This window comes from Narcine bancroftii, chromosome 14 (assembly GCF_036971445.1).
Source record: "Narcine bancroftii isolate sNarBan1 chromosome 14, sNarBan1.hap1, whole genome shotgun sequence".
Taxonomy (NCBI): domain Eukaryota; kingdom Metazoa; phylum Chordata; class Chondrichthyes; order Torpediniformes; family Narcinidae; genus Narcine; species Narcine bancroftii.
In genome coordinates, this window is record NC_091482.1 from 14,214,789 (window position 1) to 14,235,469 (window position 20,681).

General features: G+C 37.4%; 1 protein-coding gene across 17 annotated transcripts in view; it reads left to right on the forward strand.

Moving 5' to 3' along the window:
- myo18ab (myosin XVIIIA b) overlaps positions 1-20,681 on the forward strand; it is a 219,893-nt gene that overhangs the window by 124,406 nt on the left and 74,806 nt on the right. For all 17 annotated transcript variants that reach the window (XM_069911043.1, XM_069911055.1, XM_069911042.1 and 14 more), the window contains 7 exons: positions 1,933-2,019; positions 4,057-4,198; positions 4,708-4,867; positions 6,995-7,175; positions 8,072-8,312; positions 15,819-15,928; positions 17,605-17,670. In XM_069911043.1, coding sequence (XP_069767144.1) covers positions 1,933-2,019; positions 4,057-4,198; positions 4,708-4,867; positions 6,995-7,175; positions 8,072-8,312; positions 15,819-15,928; positions 17,605-17,670 — 987 coding nt within the window. The remainder of the gene's footprint in view (positions 1-1,932; positions 2,020-4,056; positions 4,199-4,707; positions 4,868-6,994; positions 7,176-8,071; positions 8,313-15,818; positions 15,929-17,604; positions 17,671-20,681) is intronic.

Below are 20,681 nucleotides of genomic sequence, written 5' to 3' on the forward strand. Positions count from 1 at the left end.
ATTCAAATATTTTCAATTCAAAGTTGATGAGTTTGCATTCAATGTTCATGAATTATGTAATGACAAGTAAAGAGATCTGAGCATTTCTTTGTGTTGTAATGTTTGCAATCTCTAAAATTTGTTGGTATAAGAAGTTGAAATTAATTCTTATGATAAGGCAAAAAAAAACATAGATGGTGAAATAAAAGTAGAGAATGCCAGGCAGCATCTAGGAGAGAATCAGAGTTGATGCTTTGAGTTAGTGACATCTTTATTGGAATAGGTTAGCAACTGATATCCATTGCCAGTGTAGTTTTCTGCAGGTATCTTCCACCCACCCTTTCCCACCCTACTTTCTGAAAGGACTCTGTTCCATTCTCCAGTTTTACTGGATTCATCCTATCTGTTCTGTTGAAGACATTAAAATACCAGTGCTTCCAAAATGTCTTTGTTTTCTCTCATTTGTGATTTTTTTTTTTTTTTTTCTTTCTTTCTCTCCTCTACTCTGCAGTTGACAGGGCACAGAAATATTTCCTGCACTTTTGCTTGCTTTCTCTTCTATCCAGGACAATATTTTTGATCTATTCCATAATCTCAGTCTCCATGTTCAAAGGATCATCCTTCTGTGATTCAAAAGTTCAAAGGCTCCTTTAATTGTCACGTAACAAAACTGCAATACATTAAAAATCTAATATAGATGATATACAGGGTTTGCTGTAAGGTAAACAACGTGTGGCCATGATCATCGCCTGATGCTCTTAACAATAGGAGAAAGAGAAGCAAATGAGAGTCCCTTCAGAGTATTCATGGATTCATCTTCAGCACTCCCACAGCCTCTGAAGCCACATGGATCCCAGCTCAGTTGTCAAACCATTGACAACCTGAGCTCCAGATCCAAACCTCTGATACGATAAGGAAGCCTTCTTGGCCTCAGCAACTTCTAGAATCCATTTCCAACATCTGGTTGCCATGAGCCAGTCTCCAGCATGTGACAGTCTGTGTGGATCTTTTGACCACGTCGCCTGCAGCTTGTGTGGGTCCTTCACCTGCTGAGCTCCTTGCTAGTCAGCTGGCATAGTCACAGTCCTGTAGGGTTGTCTCTTGTGTTTCTCCTTCTCAAATGGGGGTGTTCTCCCTGTTTCTGGTGCCTGTCCTCTGCTCCCCCAGATTCTGCAATTCCTCATGGTACACTGCCCAGCACAAGTGACACCATCTTGGGCACTGACCCCTTGGTCACAGGATTTAAAAATAAATACTGTTGGGTCCTTTACGGGCTGCTTGTATGGATCTGTCCAATTGAGTTGAACCTTGTCAAGCAGCGCTGTTTCTCTGCTCCCCTGCTCTCTCCGGTCTGCACAAGTGATAGCGTCACCATTACAACAGCTCTGGCAGTAGATGCCACCACTTGATACACCTTTGCCTTTCATTCTCTTCAGCTTCAGGCATAATACTTTTAGTGACATTCTGGTTCACTCTTCCATCTTTAAATATACTTAATCTCCTTTCTCATGGCCCCTTCCCTTGTAACTGAAGGAAATATATCAATTTTCCATTTACTTCTCCATTTCCACTATACAGGAACTCAAACACACCTTCTTGGTGAAGCACTTGTATTCCTTTCTACTCAATGTACTACTGTAACCTTAATTCAGTTTGTAGGAATTTCTCTTTTATTGTAGTTAGCTGACATTTAAATTCTTCCCCATATTTCCACTAACCTCTCAGCCTTTTGTACTCACAGTAGCAACTAAGGCAATTTTCAGATCAAAGGACAATATCTTAACCAAAATAGAAGCTTGTTGACCTGAAATGTTACCATTTATGCAACCTCATCTAATGGTTATCTTAAGAATTCTCTTCTGTATTAATATCTTGGCATTTAAAATATCTATACCAATGGTGAAAGAGTTGAAATTTTAGTCAGAATTATGCTATTTCCTCTGTCCCATACAGGAAAACATAGAAATTGAATTTGATGAAGTAGAATCCACCTGTCCTCTTTCTGTAGGAGCCATAGATCAAACCTCTCATCAAGCTCTGGTAAGAAACTGAGGTATAAGGATTTAAACATTCAATGGCATATAATTATTTGTATGTTGAAATGTTGTGGTTAAGATAGGAGTAGGGCATCTGGTCTGTTGAGCCTGCTCTGCTATCCAATAAGATAATTACTGCTCTGGTTGTTGAATGAGCTATGCCAACTTGCTCCTTTCTTCCCCTATTATTCAAAAATCCATCTATCTATGTCTTAAAAACATTTAATGATGCTGCCTCTCCTGCTTCCTTGAGCCGAGAATCCTATAGATTCACTACTCTCTGGGAGATGCAGTTCCTCATCTCTGTCTTAAATCTGCTCCTCTGAATTTTTAGGCCATATCTCTTTGTTGTAATATCACCTGCTAGTGGAAACAAACTACAAGCTTCTATTTTATCGATTCTTTTCATATTGTATGTTTCTATAATATCTCCCTCATCCTTGTAAACTCAAATGAGCATAGTCCCAGACGACTCAATCTTTCCTCATAAGTTAATCCTCTCACTTCCACAATCAACCTGGGAAACCTCCTTTGCATTGCCTCCTGAGTTGTATATCTTTCCAATAAGTAGACCAGAATACATACCATACTGAAGGTCCAGCATCACCAGTCCCCTGTACAGTTGTAGCAGAACCTCCCTGCTCTTAAATTCAATCCCATCAGTAATGAAGCCCAACGTCACATTTGCCTTCTTCATTCTCTCCTGCACTTGCAAACTAATCTTTTGTGAGTCACCCAGTTTCCCTGTACCTGCAATTTTTCACAATTTAATTTAAATTAATTCACTATTTAAATCATTGTCTGATATGATATTTTTCTTTCCAAAGTGGATGATCTCACATTTACCAAGGTTGTACTCCATCTGCCAGACATTGTCCACTCACTTGGCCCATCCATAGCTCTCTACAAACTCTATTTCCTCTGTGCAATTTTCTTTTCAACTTGATTTTGTGTCATCAACAAATTTAGATGTAATACATTTGGCCTCCTCAAGTCATTTATGTATATTGTGAACAGTTGTGGGCCTAGCACAGATCCCTGCAGCACTCCGCTAACCACCAATTGCCAACCAGAGAAACATCCATTTTTACCAATGGTAATACAGTACATTATCCACAACTACTGGTTAACGATGCGAATACGTTACCCCCAATTCCATGATCCTTAGGCAGAAGTCTTTTGTATGGTACTTGGACAAGCGCCTTCTGGAAATCTCAGTGCACCACATCCACCTGTTCCACTGCTCTGGTTATATATTCCAATAACCTCAGTAAATTAGTTAAACATGACCTTAAATCAATGCTGCAACTGCCTGGGGCAACAGCTTCTATCCAGATGTCTTTGTACTTTTCTCCTCCATTGGCAGTTTGAGGTAAGAGCCACAGTTACCATTGAGCTACCCGGTATTTTGTTGAGAAACCAACAAGTTCTTGTCTGTTTGTAACTTTTATCTCTCTATTCTTTGAAGGGGCAAAAGAGAAACATGCAAAATGAGATGGTTGGAAGTGCATTTCCCTTTTATTTATATGGCAGTGCAATAAACATTTTCATCTATAAATTTAAAATATTGCAATAAAGTCAGGCAAATTTGTGATCTGTTTAAGTGGGCAAAATACTCATGAGACAACTTTTGTCTTGCTAAAGAGAAAATGCTAATAAATAAAATTTCTTTTGACTATAATTAGGGAGGCATCCTCCATTTCACATATTGTTATCTGTCTTTGATTATATGGTCAAATAGTTGATCATATAATTATAATTAAGCCTCATTCTATCAAAAAATTTAAAATATTTAATGAGCCATTAATGTAATGAGCCATTAGCATTACTGTTGATGTACTTATTGTAAATTATTTGTGACTGTGTGCATATGTCCTGGATGCAATAAAATCTACTTTGCACTCAGTTTTAAGAGAATGCAATCCCCGCTTCTTTGGGAAATAGGTAAGTCTGCTGAATTCTTGAATGAATGAAAATATAATGTATATGAAATATTATAATTTTGAGAACGCTTTTCAGAAATAATACACCTCCCCGGTAGGTTCGAACGCTGGCGAGGACAGATGAAGCAAGAGGATTACTTTGGTTGCTGGATGAAGAAGCGCTAAAACCTGATGGAAGTGAAGACACACTTTTAGAGCGACTGTTTACATACTATGGTCAACCAGATGGAGACAAAAATGGTGCATTATCCTCTCTAAAATAATTAACGTAAAACTTTTATTATTTATTTACTGTGTATGTTTGAAAGAGGCAATAAAGAGTAGGTAATTGTTAACTTCTGTACCAATGAGATTTAATTGTATGTTCTTTCAATAATGTTTATTTTTAAAATAGTGTTTGCTGATATCTGTACTAATATATCACGTAAAGCAATTAGTAAAATGCAACACAGTAGCATTGGAATATATAGGGCTTCAAAATTTGTCCTTCATGATTTATCGATTTAAATTTTTAAACCCAAGGGAAATGTTTTCTTTAATTAAATTCTCCCAGAAAAAGGAGCAACTTAAGACACTTTTGCAAGATATGAACCAATTTTTAATAAACAGTAAATTATAAGCAACAAAGAAAAATATATTGAATGAGAGGTACAGAAATGCAATTTTGACTTGTATTCAAAGAACTATGTTTCATTGGATGTGAATAAAAAGGGAGAAAATGCATAAACCAGTTTATTTCCTTTTTAAAGGTGAAAGTCCATTGCTGAAAAGCAACAAGCGGAATCATTTCATCCTCGGCCATTGCTACAGTACCAATTGGGTACAATATGACACAACAGGCTGGTTAAATTATGCAAAACAGAACCCTGCTGTTCAAAATGCTGTCACTCTACTTCAAGACTCTCAAAAGTAACTAGTTTTCATTAAAATGTTACAGTTTGGAAGAAGCAACGATGATGTTTTACTTCTTTTGTAAAGATTGTTTTGAATTTTGTTGTGATTTTTAAAAATTACATAATTACAGTACAGTAGAGTCAGTTTCACAGTACAGAAATGGGGCCTTTAGCCAAACCCATCCATGCCAACCATGGTGCCTTCCTGAGCCAGTCCTATTTGCCTTCATTTGGCCCATATTCTTCAAAACTATTCCTATCCATGAATCTATGCAAATGTCTTTGAAAACTTTGTAATTATACTGGCCTCTACCTCATTCAATATATCTGCTACACTGTGTGAAAATGTTTCTGCTTTACAAAATCCTCTCTCACCTTGAACCTCTACCATAAGACATGGGAGCAGAATTAGGCCATATGACCTATTGAATCCACCCTTCCATTCTATCATGGCTGATTTACTATCCTTTTCAAACCCATTCTCCTGCTTTCTTCCTGTAACCCTTAATTCCCTTCCTAATCAACTTATCTACCTCTATCTTAAATATACCCAATGACGGCCTTTACAGCTGTCCGTGGCAATGAACTCCATAGATTTACCACCCACTGGGTGAAGAAATTGCTCCTTATCTTTGTCTAAAGGGATGTTTTTATATTGTGTGGTAGTTCCCTCTGATCCCAGATTCCCCACTATAGGAAACATCTTCATATCCACTCTGTCTATTCCTTTCAGTATTCAATAGGTTTTAATTAATCTGCCCCCCCCCCCCCCCCCACCTTTCCCCATTCTTCTAAACTCCCAAATGCTAGGGATTATTTTAGTATACCTCCTCTGGACCCTCTCAAATACCAATACATCCTTCCTCAGGTAAGGAGTACAAAAATCCTCTCAATACTCTAATACTTTACAAGCCTCAACATTGCATCTCAGCTTTTATACTCTATCCTTCCCAAAATGAATGCACTAATTACACTTGCCTTCCTGACCACTGATTTTACTTTCAAGTCAGCCTTGTCACAAGGTTTCTCAAGTCCTTTTGCACCTCTAATTTCTGAACATCATCTGTTTAGAAAATAGTCTACACCTTCATTCGTTCCACCAAAGTGCATGATGTTACGCTTCTGTACACTGCATTCCATCTGCTATTTCCTTGCCCAATCTCCGAACCTGTTTTAGTCCTTCTGCAGACTTGGTGGTTTCCTCAACACTACCTGCCCTTCTTCCTATCTGTATTGTCTGCAAACTTGGCCAGGAAGCCATGAATCCCATCATCCTAATTATTGACATAACATGAAAAGAAATGGTCCCATCAGTGAGCCTTGTGGAACACTGTTCAACCAGAAAAGTCCCCTTTATCCCCACTCTTTGCCTCCTGCTAATCTTCTATCCATGCTAATATCTTTCCTGTAATGCCACGAGCTCTTGTTCACCATTCAATAGGTCATATGGCCTAATGGCTTAGCAGCTTCATTTACGGTACCTTGTCAAAGGCCTTCTGAAAAATCCAAATTTACAACATCCACTGATTCTCCTTTGTCTGGCCTTCCTGTTCTTTCCTCAAAGAATTTTGACAGGTTTGTCAGGCTAGATTTCCCCTGAAGGAAACCATGCCGAATTCTGCCTGTTTTTGCATGTGGCTCCAAATGCTCTGACTCTGTCATCTTGCTAACCATTAAAATTATATTTACAACTTTCCAATCCTCCAAAAGCACTCCAAGATCCAGTGATTCTTGAATTATTGCTACCAAAGATGCCACAATCTCATCAGCTACCCTGGGGTTCATCCATCTGGTCCAGATCATTAATTCACCTTCAGACTACTGAATTTCCCCTTCAACTACAATTTAGTATTAGCGACTACACTCACTTCTGCCCTTTGACCCCCTGAAACTTGTAGCATTCTGCTGGCATATTCCACCATGAAAACCTACACAAAATAATTGTTTTCATCCGTGATTTCCTAGTTCCCCATATTATCTCCCCTCTAGTTTCAGATTTCCATGTCATGGGGCTGTGACAATCCTTATATAAGTGCAGAATGATTTTATAAACTCTCAGTCACCCATCAACCTCCTTCATTCTAGGGAAAACACTCACAGCTTCTATGGCTTACTTACATTGCGATTGCAATTATTTTTTCAGGAAAATCATAAGTAATCTATTTATGGGCAGAGCAGGAACTGTTTTGTCTGGTTCCATTGCTGGGCTGGAGGGTGGATCACAACTTACTTTGAGAAGAGCGACAAGCATGAGAAAGACTTTCACCACTGGTGTAGCTGCAGTAAAGAAGAAATCCTCGTGCATTCAGATTAAACTGCAAGTGGTTAGTAAATCAATTCATCATTTTCATTTCTAAGCATGCTTCTGTGGGTGCACGAATGTCGGAGAGACTTGCGAGTTAATGGTTATCTAAAGAATCATTGGATATTTATTTGTTTATTCTTTAGAACAGTTTATCTTCAATACAATCTAATTTGAATTGCTTCATACCACAGCACATTTTAGAAATTTCAGAATTTCTGTCAAGATTCATTTTCTTTTAATGTTATATTTTGGTCGGAAGTAAAAGAAAAGGTAATTTGTACTACTGAGTACAAATCTGAAAGGTTTATTTCAAAACGTATATTGAAACCATAAACAGGAGATGGAATAGAAAGTGAGAACTTCTCTGGCAGAGAATAGGGATATCATGAGAGCAAGTGGTTAAAAAAACAAAACTGAAGTGATCAAAATTTTAAGACTGTAAGTGGTTAGAGACAGCAATGTTTTGTTCGAGTTAGTGATGGCAGATTCCACTGTAGTTTTCAAAATGGAGTTGAATAATTATCTGGCGGAAATGAATTTGCGCAGGTGGGCTGGACAAGGGACGTGTTGGATTACAGAGAGCAGATTAAAAACCATGCTCTTGTGGCCGGGGGGGATCATGCGCGCCGTCGGCTGTGTCATCGTGCCACAGCCAATGTGGGGGAAGGACTTGTGGCTGCCTCTTAAAGCGCAGCGCGGGCTTTTGAATAAACAGTTGTTGAAAACTAAATCAAACTCAGCTCGTAGCTACAGGTTCACCTTTTTTTGTTTGTGTCAAATTGGGTATCCAAATTTGAATTCAGAATAAAAAATGTCTAAATCACACAATCAAAGTTCATAAATGTTGTGGCTTAGCTAAATTAATACATGTTGCTAATTTAATACATGGATTAATTCATTTACTTTTTTTTACAGGATGCCCTTCTTGATACTGTGAAAAAGTCCAGAATTCATTTTATCTACTGTTTGTTGCCAAAATCTGATGCACTTACTGAAAGAAAAGTGTCTCCAACTCCTTCTATGAAGTCTGGAATCATAGAAACTGATATCCAGGCAGAAAATTTTGAAGCAGGTCTGATGCAGCTGGATGTACCACTTCTTCGAGCCCAGATTAGGGGCTGCAAACTTCTTGATGTCCTGAGAATATATAGACAAGGTCAGTTTTATCAATTAAATTTTGCATTGAGAAATTCAATGAATTTCAATTGTTTGTAGTTTCTTAATTATGGAAGTAAGCTTATTGCAAAAGATTGTCCTAGATATTAATGTGTATTATATAGGTAGGATTAGCCTTGAATTTCGGCAGAGGAAATCCAGAAGACCAGAGATTAGTTGAGTTTTTGTGTTTGGTTGCCACCTGTTTGACTTGTTTGGTCTGGGGCAAGTCTTGAGTTTAAAAATATTAAAACTTCACCAACCCATCTTCACTTTTCAAATTCACCTTATGTCGCGAAGTGCTACTCACTGAGCTATGAAAGGAAGCAACATGCACGTTGTAGAGCCGAGTACAAGACTGATTTATTCAGGCCTTTACTCTTGTGCTTTTATACACTCCTGCTCCTGTCACTCGGGCTGGAAGTGATGTCATCGGATTGGACGTAAACCCGTTTTGTGCGCAGACTGTTTTCCCACGCATGTAGCAGTGCATCCGCCATTTTGGGAGCTGGTTCCCTTGTCAGTAAGTGGGTTGCCACACATTTATTTAGATCCAACTGCGCTGGGTAGGTCATGTCTCCAGAATGGAAGACCATCGTGTTATATGACGAGCTCTCCACTGGCCACTGAGACAGAGGTGCACCAAAGAAGAGGTACAAGGACTGCCTAAAGAAAGCTCTTGGTGCCTGCCACATTGACCACCTCCAGTGGGCTGATATCGCCTCAAACCGTACATCTTGGCGCCTTCACAGTTCGGCGCAGTTGAAGAAGTCCGCAGAGCCACCTCACTGACAAAAGACAAAGGAGGAAAAACCCAACACCCAACCCCAACCAACCAATTTTCCCTTGCAACCACTGCAACCGTGTCTGCCTGTCCCGCATCGGACTTGTCAGCCACAAACGAGCCTGCAGCTGACGTGGACATTACCCCTCCATAAATCTTCATCCGTGAAGCCAAGCCAAAGAAAGAAAAATATTATTTAAATTGATGCAAAGAATAAAAAAAAACACACTACTCAGGGCCAATAAGTCTATGCTTATTTTACTATTTTGAGCTCCTTGTATAGAGAAAATTTCAGTATACCCATATCAATTCCTAATTATTCATCAAGCTGTTATGGAGTCCGGAGGACTCCAAAAACAAGCAGCAATAGATATGCACCACAACACAGGGTTACTTAAACAAGAGTAGTTTTTAATTATATTTGAACAAGAAAACAGAATTAAACTTTAACTTATTACTTAATCTACCTAACTACTTAATCTCCCCTCTAATACTAAGCATAGGTGTGTGTAATGTATATTTAAGATTAGAAAAGTTCTTTGGATCACAGTCCAATCTCACTGGTTGCAGGCAGTTCTTGTACTGTGCACAGAAGTTAGCATTAACAAAGTTCAGCAGTCTTTGGTGTTTAACAGGCAAATGGTTACCACTCAGGAGGGTTCTTGCTGGTTTTCAGAGAGAAATTCCTTTCCAGGACATCCACAACTGATTCCTTCTCAATCAGTCTTGCTGACGAAACTTGCCCCCTTCAGGGTTCTCCAGATGATCCTCTTTCTTTCAGGTCTCTTTTCACACTGCCAGTCTTCTCCTTTGACCAGGGAGCCTTCCAAAGTTTGCCAGCTTGCCCCTCTGGAATGGATTTCTGTCTCTCTCCTCTCTTTTAACACCCTCCCTCTCTGAGAGCAAAACTCTTCCCCTCTGCCTGCAAAGATCACATGCTCTCCCAGGCAAGCTGCTGTAGATACTTTGTTGCCTCCTGCAAAAAGCATTCTGCAAAAGTCCTGCAAATGTTCTGTGTTTTAAAATGTGTGTGTGCAAGCTGCTCAAACAATTCCTCCCAAACTACTTCTAGATACACTGTCACAAAGCTCTTTGAAGTTTTTACATGAAAGAAATCATTCTTTTGCATCTGACAGAAGCTGTTTTGTCTTGATTTTATTTCCTTTTAATATTTAATGCTGTATTTTGATCATTTTTAAGTCCACGTTCCTGATGTTCATTCGATTATGAAAAAAATAACCATGAAAAAACATGAAACATTTATTGTTGTTTGTGGATAAGTTTTTAAATTTATGTATATTTCAGGATCTTTTCTCACTGGCAAGTTCACTAAATGAACTTTTCCTAATTTCTTTTGAGAAGGTGGTGGTGAGCTTCTTAAACCATTGTCGTCCTTCTGTTGATGATGTTCACAGGCCACTATTGAAATATTGGGGACTCGTATATCTGAGTGCTGTCCAACACATTAGTCAAGTAGTAGCTTAACACTGTCTTTAAAGAATGATAATGTGGCAACCTTTTCAAACACAGTCTCTGGATATGCCAATTTGAAAGACAGACCCAGCAAAGGTAACAGCACAGTGGTAACACACACAGGACAGAATAGCCCTTGGTCCTTAACATTGAATCTAGACCCCATGATGTCTCATGATATCAGATCAAACAAGGGCAGGGAAACCTCTTCTGACTAAACACCTTACGTAGGCTGAAGAATCGGAGCTCTCCATGTTGAATGATGTGGATGAAGCATTGAGAGCCTTGGGGACATAGATTCTACTCTAGGTCCAGGACTAAAATCACCAAGGTTGGGTGGGAAATATTAGGACTGAATGAAATTCATAGCCAACAGACTGAGTTTGTGGCAGATAGAGATTGGCCAATAGAGAGAGACATGATTATTCATACCATTCAACCTGTGGTTGATGCATCCATCCATGATAACATTGGTAGAAATGGCCACTGCTGATGAGACAGTCCTGAAATAATCATCCATCATATGTACGTTATGTGGCACTGAACTAAATGAGATAAACTCAGAACAAATCTTACGATTTAAAATTGGGCATCCATGAGATTCTGTGGACCACAATCAAGAGCAGAAATATTATCTGTCACAATCTATAATATCCTGTCCTGCAGATCCCTCAGTCTATCATTGCCATAAAGGGGTTCATCCCTTGTTCATTTTAGTGACCCATTAACACAGGAGCACATATATACTGGAAAAGGTAAGTGATTTCACAACTAGTGGATTGGATGGAAGCTCTAGTCCTATTGCATTTTGTCATGGCTGGCCATGGACAATTAAATACAAAAGAGGTGATGACTCCAAAAATGTCCATATCTTCAATAACGGCAGGGCCTAATATGTGAGAGCTCTAGAAAAAATAAAAGTATTTGCAGTAGTGTTCAGCTAGATGTCTTTAAAAGATGATTGAAACCTATTTCTTTGGGAATATATCAGGAAATGACTGAGAACAACGGATCCTCAAAAGGATTTAGGACCATGTAATATCGCAGGGTAGTACTGAAGACTTGCCCTGCAGAACTAGATGCACCGACGTTAATGCTGTTCCATTATTACATATTGGCATCTTGTGGATAATGTGGAAAATTTCAAAACTGCATCCTATTCACAAATTCTAAGCAACTGCTTGCTGCACACTCTTGTCAGCTGTTGGTCATGAGTAAATTGATGGAAGTTGTTATGAGATGAGGCTAGGGACTGCTTTTTAATCAAGGTTGAATTTGACTGAGTTTAGCAAAATTGGTCAATACATATTAAGGAGAAATCAGTCTAATGATGAGTATTAAATTTTTCATCATGTTTAAACATCTTTCTTCAATTTTCTAGTCAGATAATTGTTTTCAATTCTATTTGCAACTCCACAGCTAGGGTTACCAGATTTACCAAATAGAAATACAGGATGCACCCTGTTCAAATTTAAATTCAAATGATTTCTAATTTGCATATCATACATACATTGAGATTAAAAATAATATTACTACATGGGAAAACTTGTATACAAAACAAATTGGTAACACGGTCATGTGGATTAAATTAAAAATTAAAACTTTACAAATTAAAACTTAATGCAGGCAAGAAGGTTACCAAAATATTCATTTTTTAATTCAATTAAAATATGTATTTAAATTACATACTGTGGTGAACCACGCCACTCCATTATCAAACTGGCGTCCATAGTTGCAGACCTTTACAGGATCAGGATTTTCAAGAACTCTGGGAGGCACGTGACTTCAGAGATCGGGTGATTGTGATAGCACACCATCTGTAATTATTTAAACTCCTGCAAAGATTCCATTAAACAGTTCTTTTGGTTCAGTTCACGACAACTTCTGTTATGCTTTCACTGCACCACTTGGTACAATACCTTTAATTATATTTCACTGATGACTTGGCTCTCCTTAACAAGTCCTTGTTTTGCAGAACTTGCTTATAAAATTCTATGTACTGACAGTCTATGTTCCATTTACATTATAATATTGCTTCTGGTGTGGTCACATCCAACTTGTTTTGTTCTTTTGTCCATGAACATTCATTAATGAGAAAACACCCTCAACATTAGCATTATGAGCTGATATGTTGAACATGTACTGGCATAAAATTAACAACTCTGAGAATTGCTCTTCCAATTTAATTTGGTGAAGTACAAAATATAATTTTTCGTGGCATCACTTGCTCCATTACATTGCAGCTCTTGATCAATGAGTTTTTTAATGTTGTCCACTAGCAAAAAAAGAATATTGTCATCAATTTTTATTCTAATTTTTAACACTACACATGATGATTCCACTTGTTCCCACGCTGGAAGAGTATTTCATGACATTCATATAAAAGTATTGAATTCTTCAAGAGATTAAATCCATTTCACAAGGTAGTCATGGCAAGTGCCATAATAATTATCCACTTCAGTTGGAATTTCTTTTACTGGTCAAAAGTAATGTCACTTTTAAGGCAAGCCTTGACACTTGGAGATCAACTTTTCATCATTTCTTTCTTTTATGGTCAACAAGTTCCTTTAAGCAATGAAGTACTTCAATAATGCTGTTTGCTCATTTTTCAATTTGAATAACCCTTTTGCTAAAGAAATATTGAAAACCGAACAAGAAATAAGTTGACTTTGCTTAATGGATGATTGGAAAAAGTCATCAAAAATTTTCAGGACCTTTTCTTTGGAATGAAAGTGCTTCAAATAAACTGAGGATTCTCTCAACTGCATTTATTAAGGAGACCCAATGGGTTTTAGATGCGAGAGAACTGAAGGCCCAACAAAATCATAAAAAATCCTTTAATCGCTCAGTTCGAATAGTATCAGTGCTGAAATAAGAAAACAATATCATGACAATTAGTTCCACTGTCAATAGAAAGGACATCAGATGCAGAATATGAGCAGGGCAACCAACACCTTCCAAAGAATCATTCATGCTTTGTTTCACCACCAAAATATTATCTCCATCAAAAGCTGTATCATTTTTCTTGTTAACTCCTAACTCAATAAGAGTTTCTCTGCAAAAGCTTGCTATAGTTTCTGAGGTCCAATTTGGAAGGGGATTTACTCACAACAGGTGGGGGGGGGGGGGAATTGCACAATTAAAGGGAAAAAAACGCTTCTGCGTTGTGATTACTTGCATTCATGGATATGCCCTAAAGAGACAAGGCATTGATATCTTTGACAATCTCTGCAATGGTATATGGAGCTGTTATTTTTTTTACTATTGCAGTAGATTTCATCCTGGCAGTTTCTTTTGTAGTTGAGGAAAACATACATATCTTGTGCTTCTTTGTTTGGATATGCTCCTTTATATCCGACTTCCTGCCATTTTTGATATCGAATGAACAATTGCATACTCCACAAAGAGGCTCAAAACAACTTTTCCCTTGTTTAATAAATGTCCTTTTTTCAGAAAATGCATCATGAAATTTACACTTTCGTTTTGGCATGTTGGGGTTAAATTACAAAACACAAATGAGAAATATTTTGCTCTCTGCAAGAGAGAGCAAGAATTGAATAAATCAAGCCAGGGAATTTCATTGAACTTTCACTGTGGCAAACGCATAACTAATGGCCTGGCTGCAGCCAACAACTGCACATGTGTCATGTTTCAATGTGTCACGTGTACATTTGTTGGCTGTGGTTTCAAACAAGTTCATTACTTGTCGCAAATATTTGCTGTCTTCTGGTGACTTCCTTCAACATAATAGTGGAGTTATTTAACATTTTAATTTTAATGAAGTAAAATTCTTTATAAAATATTTTTATTGAGTTTTACATCGTAATCCATATATAAAGCAAAGCAATACGATAACATAGTATATAATTAGTAAATGCACAAAATGACAAATTTTAAGTTAAATCCCTAATTATTAACTGTGATTGTTTTTTAAAATGATTATACACAGATCGGTTAAATAATATAACAAACCTCATTATACCTTAATATCTAAAAATATCTAAAAAAAGCTATCATCTAGGATAATCATAATTAAACCCCATAAATCCATTTATCTAAAAGAAAAAAAACTTAAAACTAATATTAATCTAATCAAAGGGTACAAGTAAAATACAAAGATGGATCAAACTGCGACCTCCAGAAGACATACGGATTGGCACGAGAGCACCCATATCACCTAAAACTGTCAATTATGATAGTATTTTATAAATGGGCCCCACAATGAAGTAAAATTCAAGTAATACAAATAAAATTATTGAAAATTCCAAATCATACAGCTCTAAATTGCTGAATTTTTAAATTTATTTAAAAAAAAACAGGACATTTAAGGTGTCCTGATAAAGTTGACACAGGACTAAATCATTAAATAAAGGACATGTCATGTATATACAGGATGCCTGGCAACTCTATCCTTAGCAAATTAACCAGTTGTAACCGACACAGCACGACAATATGCAGGCATGGACTGTTAAGTTTCAAATAATATTAGCTCCACAATAATGAGTGTTTATTCTAACTGTTTACACTTGACATTCAGTGGCATCTTTGGAGTTGATCAGAAACTTAACTGGACCAGCTAGATAAATACTGTGACTGCAGAGTGAAATCAGAGACAGGATATTTTGTGATTTGTTTCCTGTTAACTAAAAGCCTTTCCACCATCTGTAAGGCACAAGTTGAGACAGTGATCGAATACTCATAAATTGTAATACTCAAGGATCCATTGGGATCCATTCCACACAATAAATATTCATTTCCCACACCTAGGCACACAATGGCTGGAGAGTATGGCATCTACAAAATGCAGTTCATTTGCTTGCCAGTGCTACTTCAACAGCATCATCCAAACTTGTAACCTCCAAAGATTGACAATGGAAAGCAGACACACAAGAATACCAATGGGTTCCCCTCCAAGTCACGTACCTTCCAGATTTGACAATACTTGTAATTCCTTTATTATCGCTAGGTTTAAATCCTAATAGTAGTGAAGAAGTGCCTGAAATAGGATAACAATAATTCAAGAAACCGATTTATCATCGCTTTTCTAAGAGCAGTTTGTGATGAGTAATAAATAGCGGTCATGTCAGAAACCAAAAAAATTCCTGAACAGATAAAAAAGATATTGCTTTTATCCTTTCCATTTTAAACTTTATTGCCTCAATGCAAAAATTGCATACCTTTTCATTGTGGAATTGGTGTGTCTTTTTAATAAAAATGAACGGTCTTTCTTTCATTCTTTGCAATCTTCAGGCTACCCAGATCAAATGGTGTTTTCAGAATTCAGACGCCGTTTTGATGTCCTTGCTCCACATCTTACTAAAAAGCATGGACGCAACTATATTGTTACAGACGAAAAACGGGTGAGTTTTCTGTGGCCTTGCTTTGTTATCAACTAATCTGGCACTCAAACTTTCAAATGTGTAAATCTTATAAGATTAAGAAAATCTGGGGACATTTTCAGCAGGTGAACTGGAAGACCAGGAATGGTTTTATTGAAAGGGATGAATGGGACTGAAGTATTGTTAACTATTTTTGTCTTTGAAGTGCATCTATTTTTTTAACATTATCTAAGGATGCGATGTAAGAATTGTATTTATGTCCATTAATAACATTAAATTACTGTGTAAGTAAGAAGATTTGTTTTTGTTCTGTATTCAAATGTAGGACTAGGTATTGAGGTGGGTGACCAACATTCAGGATAGAGCACTGAAGCAGATTAGTACGGTAGTAGGACTAAGCGAGCAGATAGTGAATAGCCAGTAGGTGGAGAGTGGTGTAAAGGCAGGAGGATCCAGAGAGCAAGGAGCGATGAGAGCAAAAATGTTGTGATGGATAGGAAAGGTCAGAGGATGCCAGGCATGTGAGATGAGTTCAGAGGGGCATATTGGTGGGCATGGGAGAGTTAAGCCAAAGGTCCATACTATGTAGATCATAGTATGAATACCTTTAGATGAAGGGGGAGGGAGCTGAGGAGGAGGTAGATTGAGAGAGGTAGCTGGGAGGATGGAAGAGAAATGTGAACTGTTGGAGGATATGAACAGGGTGGGGCATGAATTTGTTTGCATGTGTGTCTGGGATAAGAGTATGTGTCACTGCTCAGTCGATGCAGCAGTTTGGTTTTCAGTTAAGTTAAACTTCCTTGTCATTGGAATTTCAAAAAGTGTTTTGAACAGAATTGTTGGAACAATGAAGTAGAGGACTGGTGGAGTTCAACCAACATGTGGTAGGCTATGCCAATTCATGTGGTCCATGTTTATTGATATTCAAACAATAGGAGGGGGATTTTTTGAACCAGCAAGCAAATAATGGTCATGAAAATTAATACACTAAAGGTGTGGCCCATGTAAGTCAGTATGCCACATTGTAAACTGATCACTGTGGCAACTCAATAACACGTTATTTCAGTGTGCAGTGTAACACTGTAAATCAAACACTAATAACATATTAATAAATTTAAATATTGTGTACAGAAGCTTCACATATTCACATTTAATTTAAAGCAATACGATAGTCTTTTAACATGGAGGCATTAAAGATGGAAGCATGTTTAGCTGTTTATATTACCTTTAGTGAAATACAAGATTGTTCATGAGCTATTTAAACGGATGAGTATTGCTGTCGTCATTGTTAAGGAATACAATACTAATTTATTGAAGTTGTGTTTTGCAGAATTAAGCATAGTTGTAATTTTTATATTGTATTAGAGTAACCAATGAGGATTGTAAATTGCCTCAATTTTAAAACTCATAAATTGCTATTAATTCATTGACCTGAAAATATCTTTGAGTCCAACTGCTATCACCACAAGTTATTCTGATGTCAGATATTGTCAGAGATGGGGTGCAGATGGCTGACTCCCCAAAAGTCATTTCATTTCTATTGTACTTCCTGATTCACTGTGCAGCCTCACCTCCAGTGTTATTGGTTGAAATCTTGTTTGTTCATTGGTTTCTCTCCAAAATAAAATTCTAACCTTGAAAAGGTCAGAACGTATACAACATATCATGATGTAAGAGCTTTTTTCTTTTGCTTATAGGCTGCAGAAGATCTTCTGGAGTCTCTGGATTTAGAGAAGAGCAGTTATCACATGGGCCTTAGTCGGGCAAGTGGTTTGATTTGTAAATGGAGTTGTTAATGGACAAAAAGCTTGTCCTTTCATCTTACAGGAACATCTGCCCAATACTTTATGATCAGAAAATCAAGTGGCCTAAAAGGATAAAAGAAACCATTCAAAACCTTGGACCGATCCACACCACATTATTGTTAAAATGTTTTATAGAAAGTAAATTCATAACCGCAAACATCCTGTTACAACGATGATTATTGTAGACTAAGTATCAGACAGGATGCCAGAGATAGCTATCAATCTCTTGGAATGATCTTATGGAATGCTTTTACATCAACCTCAAAGTGCAGTTTTGTAACATTTGTCTAAAAGTCAGAAATACCCCTGGGCTGAGCGAAAGAACACTGTTCTGCAAAAAGGCAGCAAGATTGGCATAATGGTTATCGCAACCTCCTGCTGTCTGTAAGGAGTTTGTATGTTCTCTCTGTCTCTGCATTGGTTTCTCCGGGGGCTCAGGTTTCCTCCCACTGTTCGAAATGTACTGGGTGTTTGGTTAATTGGATGTAAATTGGACAGCACAGACTTGTGGGCCGAAATGGCCTGTTACCATGCTGTATGTCTAAGTTTTAAAATTTTTTTAAAGATTGGCAGCTTAGATTTAAAATAACCTTAAAACGATGGAGTGCAACTTGAATCAACAATCTTATGATGGTTGTATCCACTAAGTTAAGGTTGACACTTTTAAGAAAATAAAAATCGAAATACTAGAAATACACAGTATATTTGCAGGTAACAAAGAAATTAAGAAAGAGATCTCATGAAATCAAGATATTTTTATTATTTCAACTGCTGATGTCCTTTCTCTCTCGCTCTCTCCAGCATTTCCAGCATTTGAATTTACTCCCATTATGTTGCAAAGTGCTATGTAATGAATTAACAATAAATTCATTACTTAAAAATAGATAACACAACAGCCAATTCATTGATTTTAATTGTAATTACGCTGAATTTAGTTTCATTTTGTATCCAATAGATATTGAATTTGCTTCATTGTTATACCTTTGAACTCATTATATTTTAATGCACTTCTGAATTACTGTCTTATTTTGGACTGAATGGAATTACATAGAAGTGAAACCTTTTAAGTGTGATACTGTTGAGCTATACAAGGACAAAATTTGTTTAAGTGGATTAAAGGAAACAACATTAACATAAAATAATTAGGCTTTTAATGAAACAGAAAGGCGCAAATTTTTTATAGACACTGGAATCTGGAGCAGCATAAGAAGTGGCTGGAGGACCTTATTGGGTCAGACATCATCTTCCCATTTCAGAGAGAAATGTACAGTTGATATTTCAGGTTGATTTTAGCTATTGTCTTCTGTGCTCATGGTGGTGTTACCAAAGCTAATTGGAGTTAGCTGTAAAAATGTCTTGGTGCCATAATAGTAATCATCTTGTACAACAGAACGCAAATCAAAAAACAGTGAAAACTTGTATGAAGGGTACTCCAATAGTCATAGCAGTTTTAATCATATAGTTTGGATTAATCAAATTCGCAACGGTAGCTTTGAGGATGAGAGTGTATTTAGGATTTTGTAGGGGAGGGATTTTTCTTTTGGGCAATACTTTGACGAACCAATTGGTGAGTAAGCTGTTTTAGATCCGATATTATGGAATTAATAATCTCAATGTGAACAATCCCAAGGAAAGGTTGCAGAATTTTGATGGTGAAATAATTACAGTGCCCTCCATAACGTTTGGGACAAATACACTTTTTTCCTTTATTTGCCACTGTGCTCCACAGTTTTAAATTTGTAATCAAACAATTCACATGTAATTAACGTGCACGTTACAGATTATATTCAAGGTTATTTGTATTCATTTTGGTTTGACAATGTAGAAATTACAGCACTTTTTATACATAGTGTCCTCATTTCAGGGTGCCATAAAATTTGGGACTTTTGGCTTCACAGGTGTTTGAGTACTCAGATATGATTAATGGCTTCATTAGTGCAGGTATAAGAGAGCTAGGCTTGCTTCTAAGATTTTGATCACCTTTGGAGCCTGTAGTTGCCATTTTCCACACGAGGACCAGAGATGTGCCATTGAAAGTCAAAAAAGCCAATTTGAGGCTGCAAAACAAGAATAAAATGATAAAATACACCTCCCAAAATCAACTGTCTGGAACATCATTAAGAGGAAAGATCGTACTGGTGAGCTCAGTAATTGCAAAATGATTGGTTTTCCAAGGAGGATCTCCACTGCTGATGACAGAAGAATTCTCATCATAATGAAGAAGAATCCTCAAATGCCTGTCCGACAGATCAGAAACACTCTTCATGAGGCAGGTATGGATATGTCAATGACTAGCATCCGCAGAAGATTTCATGAAAAGAAACACAGAGGCTACATGGCAAGATGCAAACTACGAGTTGGCCACAGAAAGAATGGCAAGATTACAAATTGCCAAGAACTATTTAAAGGAGCCTGCAGAATTCTGGAAAAAGGTCTCGTGGATAGATGAGTCCAAGATTAATCTGTATCAGAGTGATGGCAAAAACAAAGTGTGGCAATGTGAAGGGACTGTCCAAGATCCAAAGCATATCACTTTTGTCCTGGTTTGCAACTTGCAGTGTAGTCTCTGTGTTTCTGTTTATGATGTCTTCTGTTGACGGTAGTTATTGACACTTGCCCCCTGAAGAGTGCTTCAGATCTGTTGGACATATACATAGGGATCTTTCTTCATTATGATGAGAATTCTTCTGTCATTAGCCATGGAGGTCTTCCTTGGAATACTGGTCCCTTTACAATTACTGAGCTCACCAGAATGATTTTTCTTCTTAATGATGTTCCAGACAGTTGATTTGGGTAATCCTCAGGTTTGGGCAGTGTATTTTATCATTTTATTCTTGTTTTGAAGCCTCAAATTGGCTTTTTTGACTTTCAATGGCACATCTCTGGTCCTCGTGTGGAAAATGGCAACTACAGGCTCCAAAGGTGATCAAAAGCTTAGAAGCAAGTCTAGCTCTCTTGTACCTGCACCA